At 45.9% G+C, this 16210-nt stretch overlaps 1 protein-coding gene across 1 annotated transcript; it reads left to right on the top strand.

Moving 5' to 3' along the window:
* The first annotated feature begins 3556 nt into the window (after window positions 1-3556).
* On the top strand, window positions 3557-15976 carry STIP1 (stress induced phosphoprotein 1). The gene is made up of 14 exons (XM_039860050.1): window positions 3557-3705; window positions 7118-7327; window positions 8356-8497; window positions 8672-8813; window positions 9414-9582; window positions 10652-10778; window positions 10872-10974; window positions 11213-11333; window positions 11916-12012; window positions 12156-12280; window positions 14248-14284; window positions 14504-14607; window positions 14769-14941; window positions 15485-15976. The coding sequence occupies exons 1-14, from the start codon at window positions 3697-3699 to the stop codon at window positions 15555-15557; spliced, it is 1632 nt and encodes a 543-aa protein (XP_039715984.1). The 5' UTR covers window positions 3557-3696; the 3' UTR covers window positions 15558-15976.
* Window positions 15977-16210: the final 234 nt, after the last annotated feature.

Genomic DNA, 16210 nt, shown 5'->3' with positions numbered 1-16210 from the left:
CCATTTCTGAACGTTCAGAAGTGACTTTACCATGACACTGAATAAGCTTAAGCTTTAGGGTCTCCCATCTGCATCCCTTCTAAAGCGCTGTACCTCATTTTTTAATTTATTTTTTTCTCCGAGGATCTCAAATTTTTATAAGTTTCAGGTACGACAAACTCTAGTGTGGGTTATTTTGTTTCATCCTCACGGTAACCTTGGAAAGTCATTGGCACTTCGTCATCCTTCTGCAGACTAGACCATGAGAGCGTAAAAAAAGCCATCTCTGGGTTCCTGGAAAATTGCAAACTTGTTTCAGCCTCGGGGACTCTGCACCATCTGTTGCCCTGTCTGGAATCCTGTCCGTGGCTGGCTTCCCATCACTCCAGGTCTAAGGGGCCTTCACTAACCACCCGCCTCTAGGAGAGCCTTCCTTTCCCGCCTCCCTGGTGGTGCTCTATCCCTTACCCCGCGCTTTCTTTACAGCGTTCCCGCTCTAGAATCATCTTCATTCGTGCTCTTATTTGTATTTAACAAATGCATGTAGTTCTTACTCTGTCATCGGCCACTGTTCTAAGTGCTTTACTAATATCAGATTGTTGGATCCTCTCGACCACTCTGACATTGAAACTTTCTCATTCCCCTTTTCAAATGGAAGAAACTGAAGTACGGAGAGGTTAAGTATGTTGCTTAAAGTCGCACAGCTAATGAGTGTGTCATCTGTCTCTCCCGATAGAAGGTAAGATCTATGTAGCAGAAGCCGCATCTGTGGGCTGCCTTGTTCATTGTTGAATCTCTGTACCCAAAGCAGTGCAGCGCACATAGTAGGCCTGCAAAATAAAGATGTGTGGGAGATGATAAGGCCATCATGGAGGAGAAACAGGAAAGAAGTTTAGAGACAGGGGAAATGAAAGGCCTCAAAAGGCCACTGGAGAAGGCCAGAGCTGGTCTAGGGGGCGGGCAGCAGTGGGGTTGACAAAAATACGGTGCTCTGGAGACAATGCCAAGAAGAAAGGAAAGGTCTTGTTGACAGATTTAATTGAGCAGATGAATAAGAGAGCAAGCCCAAAGCCTCGAAGTCATCTTTGACTCCTTCCTCTGCGCTCTGCATCCAACGCATCCTCAGATCCCGTCGGCTCCTCCAAAACGCATCCAGAATCTGACTCTTCTCGCCCCTCCTTTTCTCCCACTCTGACTCAGCCACCATCACAGCTCTCCTGGATTATAGCGTCAGCCACTTAAGAGGTCTCCCAGCTTTCGGTCGCCCTTGCCCTCCTCATCTCCACAGCAGCTAGAGGGATCTGATTAAAGTCAGATCATGTCACTCTTCTGCTCAAAACCTGCTGGCATGTTCCAAAGTGAAGACAATGGCCTCCCACCTGCAGGACCCGGCCCCTGCTTCCTGTCCATCAGGCTCTCCCACTCCCTCCCTGCTCTTGCCATTCTGGTCACCCCAGAGCCTTTGCATTTGCTGTTTTGACTACGAGATTCTTCCCTGGATTTTTAATTACTCTCACTCTCTCCCTTCCTCAAGTCTTTACTGAAATATTAGTTTCTCATTGAGTTCGACCTGGCCCCCCTCACCCAACATCCCTTGCACCTTTTCCTTGATTTCTTTTTCTCCACTGCATTTAAGCAGATCCATGATATAAACTATTTTTAGTTTGTCTCCTTCACTAGAAGGAGCACCATGAAAAGTGATTTGTCAGTTTCGTTCACTGCATTTTCCCCAGTGCCCACAAGTACACCTGACACATAAGAGGACGTTCGATAATATTTGATGGATTAATGAATGCCTGCTACGCGTCAGGCACTGCGCAATGCACATGAAACACAGGATAAAGGGAAGCAATCGCCAAGACTCTCCTGGACCTCATGAAATGTGGCGTTAATACCAGTTGCTGGGTTGTGATTAGACACATGAGTAGCCGACATCGCTGTGAAAGCAAGTAACAGGTAGATAGAAATTAGAGTACTTCTTGGGGGCCAGTTGCCAAGGAACCTTGACAGCTCACCTCAGCCTGAAAGATGAGAGGCAGAACTGGTGGAAGGAGGGTCCCAGCAGAGGGAGCAGTTTGCAGGCATGCTCAGACCGAAGGAGCTCGCCTAGTTCAAGGAACAGAGAGGTCAGGGTGGCTGGAGTTGGGTGCTGAAGGTGGAGGACAGGAAAGAGGTGGGAACCGTAGGCCTGGCAGATTAGACAGGCCCTGTGCCCCAATCTAAAGCCTCCAATTTTTAAGCGAGGGAGGGGGTTAACAGGTTTGTGATCTGCAGTGACTTTGCCTGCAATGTGGAGAATGCATCAGAGACAGCTGGGGTGGAAAAGGAGGCTGCGGAGACAAGCTTTTGGCACATAAAGGGCACTTAAAACCCTGGGAAGTGATGGCATTTGCCAGAGAGAGAGAGAGAAGAACCAGGACACAGCGGGGCCCAAGACCCTCATGCAAGGCCTCTTTAGACTCATTATGCGGCTTCTTTGTTCCATGAACCACACACTGGCCAGGTGGCAAAATCAGCATTTCAATTTCGCAGGCCCTTCTCTTTCACGCTATACATCCTTCCTTTCGCCTCCCTCCGGGGGCCCCGCTCTGCCTCTCGCATTTGGACTGCGATTTAAGGCCCTCCCGGGCCGCGGTCGCGGGCCAGGTGGTCAAGCACCGCATCGAGGTCTTTGTTCCCTCCACCCCTTTATGTCCGAATAATGCAAGTAGCTCTCTTTCATTAACCGCTAAATACTGCATGGACATGAACTTCCTGCGGCCATAGATTACCAACCCTTTACCAGAGAGGTAAGTGAGGGTATGCATGTCCACTGAGGGGACCCAGCGGGCCACAGGCCCCACCACGGTGAGATACCCGGGTCTGTCCTACCCAAGCCCCAGCGCCGACACCGCCACGCGGTAGTTTTGAACATTCAGAAACGAACAACTAGGATCCGGGGACGGGCCAGGGTGCTCTCCTGAAGCCAGCCCAGACGGTCACCCCACTGGCTGGAACCTCCCCTGCCTCCCCCCGATGCAAGGCGGTCTCTGCTTTTGGGGAAGAGTGAATCGTTTCGGCAGGACCGCAGCCGAGGGCGGCGGGAAGCGGCCCCGGCCCCGGCCCGGACCCCGGAGGTCCGTACAGCCCCACAGCCGCCAGTCACCGCAGCAGCCGGTGACTGAGGCTCGGACTCCCACAAACCCCACACTACCCTTTGAAGGGCACTAATTTAAACCTATCAGCTCAAAGTGTTGGCAACTCTCCGCCCAATTGAAATTTTTTTAATCTGAAGGCGTTTCCGTCAGGTAGTCCGCCAGCCCAATGGGAAAAGTGGAAATTTCCAGAAAGAACAGGACCAATGGGCGCGGCCGGCGCGGCCACGATTGGCGGAGCAAATGACCAATCCCTGTCGCAGATCTCTGCCCCGCCCATCAACTGTAGAGCCTAGGGTGGGCGGGTCCTGTCGGGCAGCGCCCAATCCTGAGGCGCTGGGGAGGCAGGCCCGAGGGGATTACTCCCAGTTGTCCAATGAGAGAGAATTGAGGATGATGGGCTAGACATAAAGCCAATAGTAAAGAAGCACAGAAAGTCCTCGGAGGAGCGCGACCAGTGAGTAGGAGAGGAAGGGGCGGGATCCGGGGGTCCCGGCAGCTTCTAGTAGGTTCCAGAAGGCGGCGCGTGCGGTTGGGAACGCGGAGCGGACTGAGTCTATTCAACGGGGTTCCGGACCCGGCTATGGAGCAGGTGAAGGGGGAGGGGCAGGCCGAGGCCTCGGGACCACTCGGGGACCACTCGGGGACCGGCCGAGGCCAGGCCGTGGGTGAAGGGGCGGGGAGGGCGCCCAATCGGGGCGGTGGGCTGGGGCCGGCCGAGCAGCGGGCGAGGCGAGGGCGTGAGGGCCGCGGGCGGCCGGCCGACAGGCGGTGAGCATTGGAGCGAGGCCCGGCGGCGAGGAGCGCCGGGTCCTCTCAGCGCCTGTCGCCTCCCAACTCAACGAGGAGGGCCCGGGGGGAGACAACAGTTCGGCGTGAGTCCGGCCCGCAGCAGGAAGGGGGGCCGCGGCCGGGTCCCGAGGCCTCTGGAGAGGTGGCTCCGAGCTAAGCGGGGTGGGGGATGGAGCCGGCGGCGTTGGGAGGGATGGATGTAGGCGAGGGGCCCCGGAAGAGGCGCGAGGGATCGGGTCCACATCAGCGAATTCGCTTCTGGGAGATAGATGAGAGGTTGCCGACGAGGAAGCTACCCTGGATTTGGCTACAGTTAACTTGGAGAAATGCAGGCAGCAGGGACGGGAATACGCTGGAAGTGGCTGAGGGACTTAGTAGCCAGTTGGGGAAATACTATTCCTGCCTCTGAAAACCGGAAGGGAAGAGTGTTGAGTGAAGGTGTGACGAGTAGCAGGCCGACTTCTTTGCCTGATCCTGGAAAGGGGAGGGTGCAGCAAAAGTCCTTGGAACGAATTCCGTCTCTACCAGTGTTTTACAAATATATGTGCGGCCCTCCCCCTCGTGTGTGTGAGTGTGTGATTCTAGAGTAACAGGACGGGCACTTCTGAAAGGTCGGTTTCTAATTACACAAGGAGGAATTCGCTGTAGAAAATTTAGACTCTAGATGAGCAGCAAGAAGTCGGTTATTTGCCTCTGCTCAGCATTTTGGAGGGGCCGAGTTTGAAGCTGCTGCTGGTTACTTTCAGTGACTTAATTACATCTTCAGTGACTCGAAGGTTGTGAAAGGCCTAGAGAGAGAGGTTTTATTCATTTGAAAGCCGTCATTGAGCAGTAATGATTGATTGATGGAGGGGAGGGAGGCGCTAATTTTTTTGGTGTGATCCGCAAAGCCAAACCTTTTACTGTAGGATAGCTATTGTTCCTTTAGTCAAATTTGAAGCCTTTTTGCTAAATTTAAAAAAAATTAGAGCGGTCTACGGCTATGATACCCTGAACAAGCCCGATCCTGTCTGATCTTGGAAGCTAAGCAGGATTGGGCCTGGTTAGTTCTTGGATGGGAGACCACCTAGGAAGACCAAGAGTTTTAGGCATAAAAAATAAAAAATAAGAGATTGTAAGCTGACAAGGTCCTTGCAATCTGTGAGGTCAACCAAGGGTTGCCTCGCCTAAAAAAAAAAAAATAATAATAATAATATGGAATAGAGATCACGTTTTTGAGCCCTCGTAATTAAATTGTATCTTGGAAAAATAGGCTGTAGTATAGACAAGAAAAAGATTCCTGGAATGAGAAACACATCATTGTTAAATTCAAGAAAGATTTTTTTCCCTGTGGGTGCCAAAATACGAAAATAATAATTTTTGAAAAATGACATGCCCATTATAGCAGTGTATTTACAGGTAGACTGTAAGTGAATAGCTGACTAAACTCTGGACTGCCAATTTACCATGACAGTTATACAAATGACCGGGCATTTTAACACCAGGTGTTAGAACCTACTGTCTTAAACTCATTCCTGAAAATGAACATGTGACTTCACTACCTTTTGTTTTCATTTTCAACTCATGTTCACATTTCAATTTTAGGGAATATTCAAATTTGGACAAATTCGAGTATCCAAAATTGTATATCTTAAAAAATAAGTGCAGTACCTTTCTGTAACACACTTTTTACACTTGACTTAATACGTATGTAAACATTTAATAGAACGATATTTAACTATTATGTGTCCTACACCCTGGTATTCTCTATTCCTCTTGATCTAAAATGCTGGTCAAGACTTACAGACTTGATTTCCTGACTTTACTGAGTTTGGAAAATGATCTTCTATAGCAGGGGTACCCAGCTCTTGGGGTTTGGACCTGTACCAGTCCATGGCCTGTTGGGAATCGGGTGGCACAGCAGGAGGTGAGTGGCAGGCAAGGGCCAGCAAGCCACACTGCATCTGTATTTGCAGCCACTCCCCAGCACTAGCATCACCCCTCAGCTCCACCTCAGGTCATCAGGCGTTAGATTCTCATAGGAGCACCAGTCTCTGGTGCCAAAAAGGCTGGGGACTATGTTCTATAGGATAAGCAAGAACTTCACTGAGCTGTTCTCAGCTGCCTCTTGTTACTAGTAGAATTGAATTTTTAAACTTTTTGCCTCCAGGCCTCCATCCTTGGCTTTAAAATTTTTATCCCTTGTTTGCTTAAATTTGGCAGTCTCCTGCATTTTCTCACTTCGAGGTTCTCTGAGATTTCTGATGGAGGTTCCCAATTAGTGTGCCTTAGGGTTCCAAAATCATTTAACAGAATTCCTTCTTGCATTAGTATACTGGGTCATGGGTGGATGATAGAACGATGTAGTAACTTGAATGACGTAGCTGGATCTCAGCAGATGTGTTTGCATTTGAGATGTGGCCCTCCTTCACTTTTAGAGTAGCTCTGGTTAAGAGAAACTCATTTAATTAGGACCCTGTTCTGATGGCCATGGCCCACTTTACTTTTTCAAACCCTTTAGTGTGTTCAAACATCCATTCTGAATGTTTGAGAGGATAGGAGATTAAACTACAAATAGTGGGTTTTTTTAAATTCCTCCTTCTCCATCCCCTTTGTAATATGTTAACATTTAAGCATGTCAAAACTTTATGGGGGAGGGGCTAGCTTTCCTTTACCTATTAAGAAACAGAGTATTAATTTTCCGTGTCAGGACATATTACCACACCTGTAAATGGAAATGCGTAGACTCTTCTCTGGTCATGGGAGAGCATCTTGGTGCATCCTAAAGCCTTTAAATGCACACTTACTCCACTTCCTTCCTGGTGGTCTCTTCCTATAAAGAGTGGCCAGGTCTGTGCTCAGTTATCATTTGGACTCTTTGGAAACCTGTAGCAAATGAATTTATTTTTCCCTGACAGGAACTCATGAGTATGCCCTAAAGCGGTTTCATCGGCTCAAAGTAAAGACTTGCAGGAGTGACTGGAGTCTCACTTCCACACAGGGGCCAGTGGAGCACAAAGTGCCAGGCTTCTTCTGCCTGGTTATTTCATATTTTCCATGCTGGTTCCCAAAGGTGTGGGAAGTGTAAATGAATTAATATATGATTTGTTTCTTCTGATATGTAAAGTAACCTATTTGTTGATACTTGTAGCAAAGTATGAACATCATCTAAAAAGTTGAGACTAAATAAGCATCTTGTGGAAAGAAACCGAATTGGCTCTTTTTCTCCTTAGGTAAATGAGCTAAAAGAGAAGGGCAATAAGGCCCTGAGTGCCGGCAATATCGATGATGCGTTGCAGTGCTACTCTGAAGCAATTAAGTTAGATCCCCAGAACCATGTGCTCTACAGCAATCGCTCAGCGGCCTATGCCAAGAAAGGAGACTACCAGAAAGCTTATGAGGATGGTTGCAAAACGGTTGACTTGAAGCCTGACTGGGGCAAGGTAAGCTGTGGTTGAGTTGGGGCTCTTCACACTTTCCAGAAATGCCTTTTGTTTGCAGTTCTTAAGTATCTGATCCTCGCGACTTGACTGGTCGTCTGTCCCAGTAGATTGCTACTTTATTACCGCCCCCATCCTCCTCCTTGGTTGAGTATATTTTTCATAGTAATAGCATATTTTATCAGATCTGAAGTACCATCAGTTGTTAAGACATGTTTTATTTTTTGTACTACTGAAAAAGAAAGTGCTTCCCAAGAAACTGACAACACTTGATCATAAGATGAATTAGGGTGGAGAGGATGTGCCTCTTCCATCTTTGGATTCTTGAAGTGTTGGTCTAGGCATTATTATATCCTGCTCCTCTTCCTTTTTTTTTCTTTGGCTTTCACACGAATGTCCATTTTGTTCTAGGAAATGTAAAATAGGATCTTTTGAGTTCATCTTCTGGACTTACCTCTAGATATTCTTTATAGAAATGTATCATTAGGTGATTTCATTGTTGTGCAAACATCATAGAACGCACTTACACAAGCCTGGGTAGTATTGCCTAGTGCACACCTAGGCTGTGGTAAAGCCTACTGTTCCTGGGCTAACCTGCACAACGTGTAGTATATGGTACTGAGTATCGTGAGCAACTGTAACAGTAGTATTTGTATATCTAAACATGGAAAACGTACAACAAAATATGGTATAAAAGAGAAAAATCGGTACATCTGTATAGGGCACTTACCACGAACGGAGCTTGCAGGACTGGAAGTCGCTCTGGGTGAGTCGGTGAGTGAGAGTGAGTGGATGTGAGCACTGCTGTAGACTTTCCAAACACTGCGCACGTAGGCTATGCCAAATTTATTTAAAGAATAGTATAGCATTGCCCTACGACATTGGGATGGCTACGATGTCACTAGGTGATAGGAACTTTTCAGCTTCATTATCATCTTATAGGACCACTGTTGTATTTGCAGTTTGTCATTGACCAAAATGTCATTATGCAGTGCATGATTGTATTTTATGTCTGTCTTTGCTGATTTAAGGGCTATTCACGAAAAGCGGCAGCTCTTGAGTTCTTAAACCGATTTGAAGAAGCCAAACGAACTTATGAGGAGGGTTTAAAGCACGAAGCAAATAATCCTCAGCTCAAAGAGGGTTTACAGAATATGGAGGCCCGGTTGGCAGGTGGGCACCATGTACATTGTCATTTTCTCTTTTTTCATTGTTATTTTTTTAATGAGTTTAATTTCGAGGCTTGCCCCCCTTCTCCGCCCCAAAATGTCAATTCAGTAGGCTCTAGGGGCATAGTAACTTGGGTGAGTTGACTTCTTAGTGATGTACTTTCCTTTTTCGGAACAGAGAGGAAATTCATGAATCCTTTCAATATGCCCAATCTGTACCAGAAGTTAGAAAGTGATCCCAGGACAAGGACGTTGCTCAGTGATCCTACCTACCGGGAACTCATAGAGCAACTGCGAAACAAGCCGTCTGACCTGGGCACGTAAGTCTTGAGGCAGCATGATTTGTCTCTGAAAATGGACACGAATATCGTGCTTTCTTCGTGAGATGCTCTGGCAGGGGTTTCCCTCGATCAGACTGCAGTTTTTTGCCTTTGCTTTTTCTCTAAAGAAAGAAGGTTCGTTCTAACCTTCATGTGGCTCTTCGCTGCTTTCCTCCAATTCTGATCTGGCACCAACCCTGCCCTTTGTATACACACAGGCCTCACTGTCTCTGGTAATATAGTAGAGTGGAAACTCAAGGTTAAAAAGAATGTCAGGTATAAAGATGTGTCTAATTCTCGTATTGGTGTCTATGTTTCTGAATCCCTCTGGCTCCTGAGGTCAGATGAAGTTTGCATATGATTCATTTCTCTGTAGATCTGCAGCTTTCAAGAAATAAATCTGATCTCTGTTACCTCATTTTAGATGGATTTTTGAAGAATTGAGTATTCCCCAGTTAAAACTCACAGAAGAGTGCAGAATGTAGCAATCTGTTGATGGATAGAACCTTTTCTGTACAGTAGTCTGAGCTTTAGTAGTAAGTAGGGGTTTAAGATCGGTCGTGGGAAAGAATAATTGCTACTTTTCTCTTTTTATACTAGGAAACTGCAAGATCCTCGAATCATGACTACTCTCAGTGTCCTCCTTGGAGTCGATCTGGGCAGTATGGATGAGGAGGAGGAAATTGCAACACCTCCACCACCTCCTCCTCCCAAAAAGGAGACCAAGCCAGAGCCAATGGAAGAGGATCTTCCAGAGAATAAGAAGCAGGTCTCGTTTTTTTCTTTTTCTTTTTCCTGTCTCATACATTTGTGAAACAACCCAGTCGTCTAGAAATCGGTATGTCAGGTGGGAACATCTGTCTACCTTAGATGGCTGCAGTTATTTTTGAGTGCTTAGTATGTGCTAAGCTTGTTATTTATTAAAATAGCCAGTATGTTAAGAAATCCACTTCATAAGCCATTTCATAGGAATCATGTATCTCAAAGACTTCTGGCAGTGGCAGCTACCCTTCCATAGTCCCACAGCTGCTGTGGTTCTGCCAGCATGGATATTGTCGAGGGCAAGCCCGTAAAGTTGTGAGTGATCCTTGTCCTTGCCATGATTCAGAAGAATATTGTCTATATCAGTCCTTAGGCCTCTGCTTCTGTGTTCCAGTTGGACGTGGTGTATAATTGAAAATTGTCCACTTACCAACACTCTCTTCCAGAGCAGGAGGCAAGTGCCTAAATGATTTTATTTCCCTTTTTGTAAATGAGAACAGCAGATTGTTGCCAGATTTAGCACTTTTCAATGGGTAAGCGTCGGTTATTTGGGGTGTTTCAAAACTGGAAAAGGGCCCTACGATGTGGGTGGTAATGAGCTGTGCTGAAGACTGTGTCACCAGTGCAGCCCCTTCTCCTAATCCTCTCACCACCCCCTCTGCTGCTGTTCCCTGACAACTGGGACCCTGAGACAGCCACACGACAGAAACCAGACTGAGTGTAGCCTCTCACAGTAAACCTGGTATGAAACTGTGCTGTCCTCTTTGAAGGTGATTCAAGTTGAAGGGATTTCCTCTCCCCTGAAGAAGCCCTCTATTTTCTGACAAAGATCCAGGGGAGTAGGTAGAAAAGGGAGTTACAGAGGAAGCAGACATGACACTAACTCTTCATTCTGACAGTACTTCACTGATTAAAATCTGTAGCTAGCTGATGAAGAGGCCTGTGGATGTGAAGAATCCTGCTTCCATAGACATGGTAGTTGCAGGTGCTATTCAGTACCAGTGACAGATCACAGGCTTTTGCTCTCTTTGCCGTCTGGGTTAGATTTGTCAGCACTTCTTTCAAACTTCATCTAGGCACTGAAAGAAAAAGAGTTGGGGAACGATGCCTATAAGAAGAAAGACTTTGACACAGCCTTGAAACACTATGACAGAGCCAGGGACCTGGACCCTACCAACATGACTTACATGACCAATCAAGCAGGTGAGGCCCAAGGCAAGGGGCATGTGAGTTGTTAGGCAGTCCTCAGGGAGAGGCATGGGCTGACTCTTCCTTCTTAACCATCCTGCCTGGCAGCCGTGTACTTCGAAAAGGGTGACTACAGTAAATGCCGGGAGCTTTGTGAGAAGGCCATTGAAGTGGGGCGAGAAAACCGGGAAGACTATCGACAGATTGCCAAGTACGCCTGACCTTCTGGAGTGCCTTGAGTGGTGTGGAGGGTTCAGTGTCTGAGACTTAAATTTCCCTGCATGGGGAGGAGGGTTGATGGCTACAGAACCTGCTCTGTTAACAGTGGGCTGGAAAGGAGGCCTCAGGAATCGAGACAAAGGTGTTGGAAGTGCACAGCGCCCAAGCGGTGATGGGGTCTTGTCTCTGCTCTGCCCTTAGCAAATTCTTTTTCCTCTTGTCTTTGTCAGAGCTTATGCTCGAATTGGCAATTCTTACTTCAAAGAAGAAAAGTACAAGGATGCTATCCATTTCTACAACAAGTCTCTGGCAGAGCACCGAACGCCAGATGTGCTCAAGAAATGCCAACAGGTGGGTAAGGAAAGAATAAGGGATGTTTTGTTGTCGTCTTATTATTATTTTAGTCATTGTAGTTATTATTTAATAAAGAACCTTAAATTTTTAAAAATAGTATCTTTGGTCATTTTATGTGATGCTGCCCTGTCACTTAATGATGACATGTAAAGAATAACCTAGGTTTTTTTTTTTTCTTTGCCATCTTTTTTTTTATCAGCCAAGATTTCAACCTTATATGTGTTAATATTGAGAGTGTGCTGACAATGTTATCTTTCATCTTGTAACTTAAGACTTTTTATATAATCAAAATATCGTGTATTTTATCAGTTGTCAAATTAAGGGAAGATGATTGTATTCACAAAAACATTGGTCAGAAAATTACTCGTGTTATTAACACATGCATCATTTTCCCATAGGGCATAAGTCAGTACCATTTTATTTCACAGTGTATCTTGATGAGGACTAAAATTCTTAAAACAAAAATTAAATCTCACCATCAGTATTCTTTTAAAACTAAAATCCTAATCAGGCTTTTAAAGCCCAATATTTATGTTTCAGGGAATTTAAATGACTATTCTAAGAATAATTTTTTCTTAGGCAGAGAAAATCCTGAAGGAACAAGAGCGGCTGGCCTACATAAACCCTGACCTGGCTTTGGAGGAGAAGAACAAAGGCAATGAATGTTTTCAGAAAGGTACGTACAGCCCAGACGATGGCACTTTGGGATGAGTGGTGTCGATGTGCGTCTGGGCCTTGGCTAACTGCAAGATGAATATGCTCTGGTGGGAGAAGGTAGCTGCTTGCTTTTTTAAAAAAGTTCTTCTTTTCCTTATGCAGGGGACTATCCCCAGGCCATGAAGCATTATACAGAAGCCATCAAGCGGAACCCAAGAGATGCCAAATTGTATAGCAATCGAGCTGCCTGCTATACCAAACTCCTGGAGTTTCAGCTGGCGCTCAAGGTAGGAAGATCTAGGAATGTGGAGCAGCCATCATTGTAACATGTACATCAGGGATGTGTTGATGGTGTTTTCTCTTTTCACATTTTCATCAACATCACCTTGATGTTCTTACTTTGATTATAGATTCAAGGTGGTGGTGCTTGTGCGAGGTTCGTAAAATAAAGGACTTGTCTCCACCCGTTCCCAGCCCATGGAGTTGTTAGTGGATGGGAGTATTTGGGAAAGTGGAACCTTTCCCACCTTCCCTAATGACGCTCATCATTTTTTCTCCCCATTATCCTTTCTCTCATTTACTTGTTTTGCCTTTTTTACATTTTAAGTGTCTGATTCAGTGACATCAAACACACACATTGTTGTGCAACCATCGCCCACCATCCATCTCCAGAACTTTTTCATCCTCCCAAACTGAAACTCCGCATCCTCCCTATTCTCTCTCCCTCAGGCCTTGGCAGCCACTGTTCTACCTTCTGTCTCTGAATTTGATCACCCAAGGCGCCCTGTATAACTGGAACCATACAATATTTTTTTGTGTTTGGTTTATTCCACTTAGCATAATGTCTTCAAGGTTCATGTTAAAGAATATGTCAGCATTCTCTTCCTTTTTAAGTGAGAATAACTATTTCATTATATGGTTCTATCACCTTGCGTTATCCATTTATCTGTTGATACCTGAGGTTTCCACTTTTCAGCTATGGCGAGTAATGCTGCTGTGAACGTGAGTGTACAATATCTGAGTCTCTAGTTACATTTCTTTCAGGTAATAAACAGTGGAAGTGCTGGATCATACGGTAGTTCTGTGTTTAATTTTTTTTGGAGAACTGCCATATTTTCCACAGCAGCTTTACCATTCTTAGTTTTTTTGACAGGTCTGCTGTTTTCAGTGACATTGAGTGTGGTTAAGTATGATTATGTTCAGCACTGTGGAGGAGTTATTCCCCGTTGCTCTCTTGAGCACGAGCCGCTCTGTGCCTCTTGGCTATTTTTTAACTGTTCTCTAGAAGGCAGACCTGGACCATCTGTGGTAAGGTGACAAAATATGTTCTGTCTAGAGACACCAGTACCTGAGTCCACAATGGTTTTATTTTTGATGCCATTATTCTTTGGATCTGTGTCTGGCCTAGAGACATTACTAGGTAGGACTGTACAATGTCAAGTTGGTTTGCAAAACAGAGAATAACGAGTCACCTGTAAAGTCACTTCTCAATCATGCAAATGAGGAAAGAAGGAATGGATTTGCTTCTGGTCTTAGAGATTATTGGTGGGAGAGTTGGAATTAGGCCTAGCTATGCAGTACAAACTATACTGCATAGCATTCTTTTCCATATAATTTTATATTTTGAAATTATTTCAAACAAAATTACATAAGAGTACCTGTGTATTTTCACTTCTGTTCAGCAGTAAGTATCGACACCTTTTTGCTGAACCGTTTATGAAAGAGGATTGTATACATTTTGGTCCTTGACCCCTAAATTCTTGAGCATGCATCTCCTGAAATGATTTTCTCCATCTAGTCATCATATTATTAGTACCTGATAATAGCAAAACTGAGGCCAGAATGCCATCTGTTCTATGTTTATATTCAGATTTCTCCACTGGTCTAAAAATATGTTTCAAAGCTGTCTGTCTGAGGCCCATGCATTTCATTTGGTTGTCATATCTTCTTTAATGTCTCAAATTTCCCTACCTTTTGGGGTTTTTTTTTTCCCTCTATAAATGTAGCCTTTTGAAGAGTCCAGACCACTTGGAAGGAATGGCCCCTAATCGGGAGTTGTCTCTAATCTGGGTTCATTGTCCCTCATAATACCTCATGGTATTAACTTTCTCTTCTCCTCTCTTTGTGCTGTACCTGCCCTTAAATCACCCACATGCCAGCCAGGGTCGATAGGAGCACTGAAGGCAAAAGTAGAATACTCTTTATTAGCTCTTGGTGGAGGTTCAATTTGACATTCTTTTTCGTCTCTTCCTAGGACTGCGAAGAATGTATCCAGCTAGAGCCGACCTTCAGTAAGTGCCTTTCTGCTGCCTCTTCCCCTTGATTCTGGTCAAAAGATTGAGAGGAGAGGGCATGATCTTTGGCTGTATGTCTTTGCAGCCTGGAGCATTTAGCTGCTAGCATCAGCAGGCATGAAGGGTATTGGTATTGGTGTTCATGCAGAGGTGGAAGTAGTAGTCCTATGAGCTGTGTTTTGGATAACGTCTCACCTCTCTCATTTCTGTCTGCAGTCAAGGGTTACACACGGAAAGCAGCTGCCCTAGAAGCGATGAAGGACTACACAAAAGCCATGGATGTCTACCAGAAGGCACTAGAGCTGGACTCCAACTGTAAGGTAGAGTTGCTTCTCCTTCGGATCTTTTCAGTGTTTAGTCACTTGTCCTTCTGTGTGTCTGTGTCTTAACCCTTCTCAGTTATCTCTGTTATTTTGGACCTGCTGAAGCAGTGAGGCAGGTTGTGCTAACGGCCACTCCTTTTGGCTTTGCTGGAATGCAGGAGGCGGCAGATGGCTACCAACGCTGTATGATGGCCCAGTACAACCGACACGACAGCCCAGAAGACGTGAAACGACGGGCCATGGCCGACCCCGAGGTGCAGCAGATCATGAGTGACCCGGCCATGAGGCTCATTCTGGAACAGATGCAGAAGGACCCACAAGCACTCAGCGAGTGAGTAGAGTTGGGGGAGATGACCTTGAAGGAAAAAAAACAATGAGAATGCATGAGGTTGGTGGGGATGTGATAAGCCTGGGTTGGGAATCTAGCGTAGTGTGTTTTTACAAGGTCGGCAGTTGGTGGTGGACTGGAAGGGCTTCGTTTACTGTTAGTCTTAATAGCTTAAGTGGTCAGTTGAAATGACCAGCTTTTGGCCTTTTGAGCCACGCTTCTCTTGCTCAGGCCTGCTTCCACGTCTGGAAGTGTACTTTCCCTTCTAATAAAGCTTTTCTACTGTTAAAAAAAAAAAAATAAATCCCTTTCTCTGGAAGAATGGTTTCAGTTTAAAGCTGTGTCTGTGGACTCCTGCACATGGAGCTGGTCAGGTTATGACTGGATGGCACTGAAGGCCTTTGCAGTTCTCCGCCGGGACTTTTTCCTTAACCCCCTCCTATTGCTGGTACCTTCTGGGGAGTTTGCATTGGTGATTACTCTGAGAGCAAGTAAGACTTGTTTAAGATTGTCTTATTTCAGATAACTTTGCTTCTTCTTCATTAGACACTTAAAGAATCCTGTAATAGCACAGAAGATCCAGAAGCTGATGGATGTGGGTCTGATCGCAATTCGGTGATGACTTGCTCACCATCCCCCTTCCCTTCGCCGTCATGTGGAAAGAGGAGCTGGGAATGCGGCAAGCAGCACGGAACAGAAGGGAGAGAAGGGGAAAAAGCGAACAACTTATCTCTATATATTTATACAGATCTGTGTGGAAGATACAAAGACTTGTACCTGTGTTACTCTAGCCGCTGCCTCGGGGCCCTCCCAGCACATGCATGGTCTCTTCTGCTGCCCTTGAATTCCTATGTCTCCATCTCCTGTCCCCAGTTGCTGTCTCAGCTGCTCTCCCATAGTTGATTATTTTTTATTTGGGGCAGTGGACATGTATGGGGAGGGGAGGGTATTCTTCCCAGCCTCAGGTCCCAACTGTCTTCACATTGTTAATTCCACGTCCCTTTCTCCAATAAAACAAGCCAATCGGGCGTGGTTATACATTGCGACGTCCTTGAGTAATTTTTTTGCCAAAAGACTAAAGTGGCTGCCTTGTAGGGGTGGCAGCCTGGGGTGGGAGAGGTGTGTGTGTGAATTGGCTTGACTGCAGACCAGGGCCTCTTTTTTTCTAATGGGCAGGGAGGGCAGTGAGCTTGGTTTGGTCACCCGGCTTTGCCGAGGTGGTCGCTAGGTGGCGCTGCCACTCAGTGCCTGAAAGGGAACCTGGCCGCTCTA

The sequence above is a fragment of the Pteropus medius genome, unplaced genomic scaffold (assembly GCF_902729225.1).
Source record: "Pteropus medius unplaced genomic scaffold, Ma_sr-lr_union100, whole genome shotgun sequence".
Taxonomy (NCBI): Eukaryota; Metazoa; Chordata; class Mammalia; order Chiroptera; family Pteropodidae; genus Pteropus; species Pteropus medius.
Note: the sequence above shows the minus strand (reverse complement) of the source record. Positions and strands in the feature narration are given on the sequence as shown.

Bases quoted from the DNA above. Each gene is read 5' to 3' on its own strand.
- STIP1 (XM_039860050.1), top strand. The intron at 9,583-10,651 runs GTCTCGTTTTTT...AACTTCATCTAG, and splicing joins TTCCAGAGAATAAGAAGCAG to GCACTGAAAGAAAAAGAGTT. The intron at 12,013-12,155 runs GTACGTACAGCC...TTCCTTATGCAG, and splicing joins CAATGAATGTTTTCAGAAAG to GGGACTATCCCCAGGCCATG.